This window comes from Arachis hypogaea, chromosome 11 (genome assembly GCF_003086295.3).
Source record: "Arachis hypogaea cultivar Tifrunner chromosome 11, arahy.Tifrunner.gnm2.J5K5, whole genome shotgun sequence".
NCBI classification, from domain to species: Eukaryota; Viridiplantae; Streptophyta; class Magnoliopsida; order Fabales; family Fabaceae; genus Arachis; species Arachis hypogaea.
The window spans coordinates 139,706,377-139,713,877 of record NC_092046.1 but is presented as its reverse complement, the minus strand read 5'-3'; the positions used below and the strand labels follow the sequence as shown (position 1 = coordinate 139,713,877).

General features: G+C 33.0%; 1 protein-coding gene across 1 annotated transcript; it reads right to left on the bottom strand.

Moving 5' to 3' along the window:
* Positions 1 to 539: 539 nt before the first annotated feature.
* On the bottom strand, positions 540 to 2,408 carry LOC112723001 (F-box/kelch-repeat protein At3g23880). The gene has a single exon (XM_025774218.3). The coding sequence runs from the start codon at positions 1,817 to 1,819 to the stop codon at positions 695 to 697; it is 1,125 nt and encodes a 374-aa protein (XP_025630003.1). The 5' UTR covers positions 1,820 to 2,408; the 3' UTR covers positions 540 to 694.
* Positions 2,409 to 7,501: the final 5,093 nt, after the last annotated feature.

The window sequence follows — 7,501 nt, the reverse complement described above, 5'->3', positions numbered from 1 at the left end:
TACCTTTATAGGTGAGATAAAATAGGTCGATTACGTTTCTATTGATCATCTGAATTGAAGAGCAGTTAATAGGTTTTAATAAGTGATAATATCTGGTCGGACGTTTTTACTTTAGGATGTAGTCTGTTGAGTCTGATTGTAACGTATAACGTCGAGTTATAACGTAAAGTACCGAATTATTGTATATAATGCCGAGTTATGACATCGGATTTGTAACGGCCGTATCAAATCTTATATAATTCTACAAAATAAATTTATTTTTACTTAAATACAATATTTAGTTTTTTTTATATATTTTATAATATTAAATATTATTTATATATTATTAATAAATTAAATTATTAGCTTCTTGTGAACAAGAGAGGATTTTGATTCAAATCTTCACTTATTTATCATAAGTATATATAATTTTTTTATTTTTTTCAGACATGCACATTATATATTATATATTAAGAATATTTCTATCCTTAATGTTAAATTTGTTTATATTTATTGTTTATTAACTCTTAATATGCACAAGAAAGCATATGCTTCAACTCTTAGTAGAAATGAAAGCTATTATTGAATCTATAGTTTTCTCCGATCATGATATACATACCCCACAACCAACATAAAATCGAGGTTTCATCAAATATGACCATACATGAATATTGATTGATAAGATATGAGCAGCGATTTAAAACACTTGACACACTCAATGTTTGATTGGTGATAGCAGCGTTTCAGCATAGACCTCTGCATCAAACCAACCCTTCCCACTGTGAACTTTTGGATACTTAAATGATTGGTCTCTTGGGTCATACAAAATTAAATCAAACTCAAACATTAACAAGACTTCACCATTATCAGAAATGCAATATGGCCCTGAATATGAAAAATCTTCAGGATTAGGCAAATAAGGAATAGTCACCATTTTTACCCAAGACTCTCTTACTCCATAGTCCTTCATCAGCCACAACACAAAATAGCTTTTTTTGTAGTCATAATTCATGCACAGACATCCCTTTAACGTACCCAAACTAGGTTTGGAACATTCTTCCTTCTCATAATGAGGTGGCAGAATCTCGTTGTATGTTTCCTTGTGTAGATCCAATGAAACAATGATCCACAAAGAAGAATTTGAATTACCAACAGCATAATTGGCGTCCCAGTTGAGAGTGCCACTCACGAATTTTCCCGAGGTTTGATAGGGGGTAACACCATGAGGGAAGTCTTGAATCTTTCTCCAAGATTTTGAGGCCATGCTATATACCTTCACATTAGTTTCAGCGAAGAACACATTAGGGTCACAAAACACAGCCACCACCTTGTAGTCATCGTTCTTTTGATCATAACCAAGGCCAAAATTGGTAAAACACCCTGGCCTCCAGTTATTACACAAAGGTGGTGACTTCTTGGAGACTCTAGTTGAAGGGTTCCAGAGAAGAACAGAGTCTCCTTTAACTGCAAAACATAGCAAGCCATTGCAGGAACCAACAATTCCGTCATGGCGGAACTTGTTCTTAACTGGGTAGTTAAGGTCCTCGCATATGGTTGATGGGTTATGGAACAGAGAAGTCAAAGGGCAAGACTTGAGGTGGAACTCTGCGGTTGTGTCAGTGAGTATGATCCTCTGGCGCGTGAGGTTGGTGCTCTGTGTTGACAATTGAAGGTGCTTTTTAACGAAGTAAGGGTCAGAAATGAGTGACATCCATGACTTGCATACGCACCTGAATTGTAGAAGAGACCTCACAGGGAGCCTCGAGAGAATCTCTTCAATGAGTTCATCAGGGATGAAAGGTAGTGGTGGCAGTGAAACTTGATTAGGCGAATGAGACATAGTTTGATTCTTAATGTGATAATGCTGATAATTAAGATTCTACTGTTGGGATGAGCTAGTGATCATTGATCAATGCCATGAGTTCATTTTTCTACACTTTTCTATCACTGAGAGATTCATATTTATAGATGAATAATGAATTATAAAGATTAGGTTAAATATACAGAGGAAGGGATATTCCCATCATGACCTAATGAACTGTAATTGGATACACACTACATAATGATAATATCAAACTAAAAAACAGCAACAATTTTGATTTTTTTGGAGGATTATTTTTCTGTGATAATGGATGAGATAAGTTAAACTTATCCACTAACTGAATTCGATGTTTTGAGTGGCGGTGACCGAGTATGCCATTTGTTCAAATCACTGACTATTTGACTCTTCATCCACTAGAGGATGACAAGCATTGGTAATTTGCTACTAATATAGTATACCAGATCAGATAAGCATGCATCATTGAGCACCAACACAGTTATGCCACAGGGTATGTCACCAGTGTTCTTTTCTTTATTCATTTTTCTTCTCTGGATAAGCTGAGATACATACATGTATCAAGCGAGGATCCTGTGAGAACCTCAAAAGTTCCATGAGCAAACGACAAAAGCAAGAATGAGGAGGAAAAAAATCCAATCTAGAATTTGCTTTCAGAATTTTCGGCCGCATTCAGTTTTTTTTTTCCCCGCACCTTGTTTATTTGTCTTAAAACAACTGGTTGTCTAATGTATGATTTTCATCCAGGAACTATAAATATCACATCCCTTAAACTTTTTTAACCTTTATTTGAGGACATGACATGAGATATGGTACACGAGAACAATGTAAATATTAAACAACTGTAAATAACTATTTTAAAAAAAATTAAATTAATTATTAAAATTAACATTTTATTTAAAATAATTAATTTTTAAATTTAAATTATTAGAGTTACACAAAATAATCTCTTTTATTCCATCTCAACCCTCTTTTATTCAAGCTATCATTCATCCCAATGGTCTTCTCATCCGCTATTTAACCTGACACGCCTTTACTAGTTAGGGGTGTCCGCGGATCGGATCGGATCAGATATGACCGAAAATTCGATCCAATTCGCACAATTTCCATCGGATCGGATCGGATATGATATGCGCGCTTTTTAGTGCCGGATCCGATCCGATCCGATCCGCACATTTGCGGATCGGATCGGATCGGATATTGGATATATCCGCATAATTAAACCTTCTCTTTTTTTAATTATATTTCTATGTAAAAAAATTCGATAAAAATATTTCTTTCATACTTTTAAACTTATTTATTTCTAAAATATTTTTAATCAAACTATTTCTAAATAACAAAAATAAAATAATACAATATATGAATAATAATTACTAACTAAAACATAAAAACAAGTAAATATAATACCAAATATATATATATTTAATTTATTTTTTAATTATTATGGTGCGGATCTGCGGATCAGATACGCGGATGTAGAGCAGATATCGGCGATCCCATCCGCATCAATTTACGGATCGGATCGTATCTGCAATTTTCGGATCGGATGTGGATATTTACTGCGGATCTGCAGATACGATCCGATCCATGAACACCCCTATTGCTGGTCAGCCCGACGTGCCTCCTCCTCCGGTGGTGCTCAGCCAAAAGCGCCTTCCTTTCACCTGCCCATCCATTTAGGTGAAGACTGGTTTTATCTTCGCCGGTTTCTCCGCACTTTTTTACTACTGATTCGACACCATTAATTAACGACAGCAACAAGTTTCCACTTGCGTCTCTCCTCCGGCACTCAGCCCAACGCACCTCCTACCCATCCGCCCATCCACTTTGGTGAACTGCCTTTCTTTTTGTCGATTTTTCTGCACTTTCCTACTGCTGATTCAACGCTATTGATCAATGACGGCAACAAGCTTTCACTTTTTTATTTTGATTTTTTCTTTCTAATGAGATCGATTGATGGGTTTCTCTCAAATATTGCAACACAAGACAGAGTGTATAAAAAAGGTATAAGGGACTGTTCACGACTCCAGGACTGTCGCTTTGAATTGTTTATTTTACTAAGTATATGCCTATATGAATATTTTTATTTTAAAGTGGATGTTTATTTAATTTAGATTAAATTTAAATATATATAATAAAATTTATTAGATATTTATTTTACAAAATATGTAAATAATTATTTTTATTTTAAAATAGATATTTATTTAGTTTGAATTGAATTTAAATAAATATAATAAAATTTACTTAAATATTTATTTTTCTAAGTACGTAGATGCGTTTTTTTTTTTTTCTCGATGTGGATGGTTGTTATAACCAACTGGAAAAACAACCATTTGTACCCATGAACTTTACGAACGCTGACAAAAATACCCATTAAAGAAGGAAACTAACGTTGTATCCATCAAAGATGGAGTCCGTACGACAAAAGTAGCCAAATCCTAAATTTATGTTGACTTTTTAATAAAATTCCAGAATTACCCCCACCATTATCTTCAACCTCTCCTCTCTTCTTTCCCAAATCTCAAACACCTCCATTACCTAAAAACCCTAATCTCAATACCTAAAAACCCCAAATTATCATTTTCCTAACCCTAATCTCAATACCCCTTTCAACAAATTTCAACCCTCTCTTTATTCAGCAATTTAACCTTTCTTCTTCTTCTTCTTCTATGGCTTCAATGAACTTGTTGGGTTTCTCTCTCTCCCCTCAAGAACAACACACTACTACTACTCATCATCATCAAACTCGTTTTGGGCTATTCAATCCCACTGCACAAGATGATGTAACTGCTGCTGATGATGGAAACTGCTTCGATCTCACTCCTTCCACTCATGCCGCTACTACTCTCAACCTCCCTCCTTTTTCCATCTATCAAGAACCCTTCAACAATCATCATCACCTTTCTACTCATCAAGGTTTAATAATTTCTTTTCTCTTTTAATTTCTCTATTATTATTACAAATTACTCTTTTTTTTTTTTAATTTTTCTTTATCATCATAGATTGGAAGGAGAATAACTACATCAACCAAAACCTGCTATTGGAAACTTCATGCAACAACAATAACAATGTCGACAACAACCACCATCACCATTACCAACAACCCAAGCTCGAGAACTTCCTCGGTGGACACTCCTTCGCCGATCATCATTATGATTACGGTGCCAACTCATCGGGAGACTACCTCTTCCAAAACTGCTCTCAGCCGGAAGTTACAGCAGGAGGAGGAGAAGGCTCTGCCGGCGGCAGTGGGGAAGCACAAACTCAATACACCATCAACACGTGTTGGTGAAGGAGGTGGTAAAATTGATGAAAAGAATAAAGAGAGGGTTGAAATTTGTTAAAAGGGGTATTGAGATTAGGGTTAGGAAAATGATAATTTGGGGTTTTTAGGTATTGAGATTAGGATTTTTAGGTAATAGAGGTGTTTGAGATTTGGGAAAGAAGAGAGGAGGGGTTGAAGATAATGGTGGGGTAATTCTGGAATTTTATTAAAAAGTCAACATAAATTTAGGATTTGGCTACTTTTGTCGTACGGACTCCATCTTTGATGGATACAACGTTAGTTTCCTTCTTTAATGGGTACTTTTGTCAGCGTTCGTAAAGTTCATGGGTACAAATGGTTGTTTTTCCTAACCAACTAAACCGCGTAGCCAACTATTAAGTAGCAGGGGCAAAGACGCAAAGTAGTCTTTTTTATTTTCGGCAACTAGAAATGTGTGTGGGCTTAGGCCTAACATCAATAGTGTAATTGGATTCTAAAGTGTACGAATTGAAACACCAAAACCAAACATCAATAAGGCTGTGTTTGGCTTTAGAAACAGAACATGACATTGAAATGGAGACAATAGGACAGAGACATTAAAAATTATTCTTTGTGTATTGTGTTTGGATACGATGGACAAGACACTAATGTAATGTCTAGTATTATGTTTGGATACACATGGACAAGACTAAAATATTATATGAAATGACTAAAATAGTCCTGTGATTCCAAATTTTCTACATCAATACAAATTAATTTAATAAAAAATGAGAGTATGTAGGAGTACAGACGAAACTTGAAAAAAATATTTGAAGAGGTAAAAAATTTTAATAAAAAAATATATTAGTATTTATATTAAAATAAAATTTATAAATATAATTATTTTATTTTAAAATTTATTATTAATATGTAGGAATACATATGGTTAAGATTAACAAAAAAAATAAATTTGAGTTTGATTAATAAAAAATTTTGTTTAAGTTAATAAGCCAAATTAATTTTAAATAAAAATTAATTTTAAAAAAAATCTATTTTTACATGAAAAAACAATTAGTTTTTGCATATAAAAATATATTTTTATTTAAAAAAACTATTTTTTTATCTAAAAACTGATTTTTCTTTATAAAAAACTGATTTTTTTTTAAATTATATAAAATCAATTACAATTTATAAATTATTTTTTAGCATTTTAAAAGATCAATTTTACTTTTGCTAATATTTATCTTTTAAAAGTTTTAAGATTAATAATTTTTGTTATTATTTTTATTACAAATCAAATAATATAATATAAGGTTAAAATGGTATTGAAGTAAAACGATAAAAAGAAAAAAATTATCTACCCCTAATAAAAAAATTCTACAAAAAGGAGAGAGTACCTGAAAAAAAAAAAAAGAGATAGAGGAAGAACAGGAAAGAAAAAAGTATCTCTGAACAACGCAATAGAAAAAATAAGAAGGGGTAATAGTGGAAAAAAAAGAAAACAAAATTTATAAAATTGTCCGTATCCACTCTTCCAAATCCCGTGTCTATCATTGTCCTTCGTGAAAGAGTGGACATAAAAGTATAAAAAACTGTCTCGAAGACAATATATCCACTGTCCACTCATGAATATAACAGGATTTCAGAGTCCATGAGTACTCTGCAAATCTGACACAAATAGAGGAGACGGGGGATTGAGTGAGAGTTCTCTCAGACACATATCCACAACCACAAAACATGCAGAATCAGATACAAGAAGCGCTCATACTAAAATAAAATAAGAGATAACATATAGCTCCAGAAATAACCTTATGCTCAAGTGAATGTCTCAAATCCGATCAATAATGCTCAGCAAGAATCGAATTAACAAGTGCAATTGAGTGGAATTGCCACTCAGTATATTATATTTGAAGAGCTTCTTTTTTACAACTACTACAAACTGTTCCCTCTCATTGGCTTTACAACAGTGCTGCTGCCACTGTAAGCACAAGCTGGTCCCTGCATACAATTTCTCTGTTTTGGTGGAATTGCTTCCTTGGAAGAATTCAATCGATTGAAAATCATAAGCAATCGATTGAATTACATAAATTTTACATTTAATTCATTGTTCAATCGATTGGTTACTATGACCAATCGATTGATTTATGCAAAACCATGCTTACCAGCAATATACAATCGATTGTTTATTGATAAACTGAAATTCAATCGATTAAGTTAAATTTCAATCGATTGGTTTGATAGTCCAATCGATTGGTTTTCAGCGAAACACGATTTCATGACTCCTCAGGAACGTCTCGGATCGAATGTAATATTTTAATCGATTTGGATCCATGGAGGATATAATTGTTGTTGTTTTTGTATTTGATTGTTAATGAACATGATAGATTTATGATAAATTAATTATTTATAAAATAAAAAATTGTTTTTATAATTATATAAAA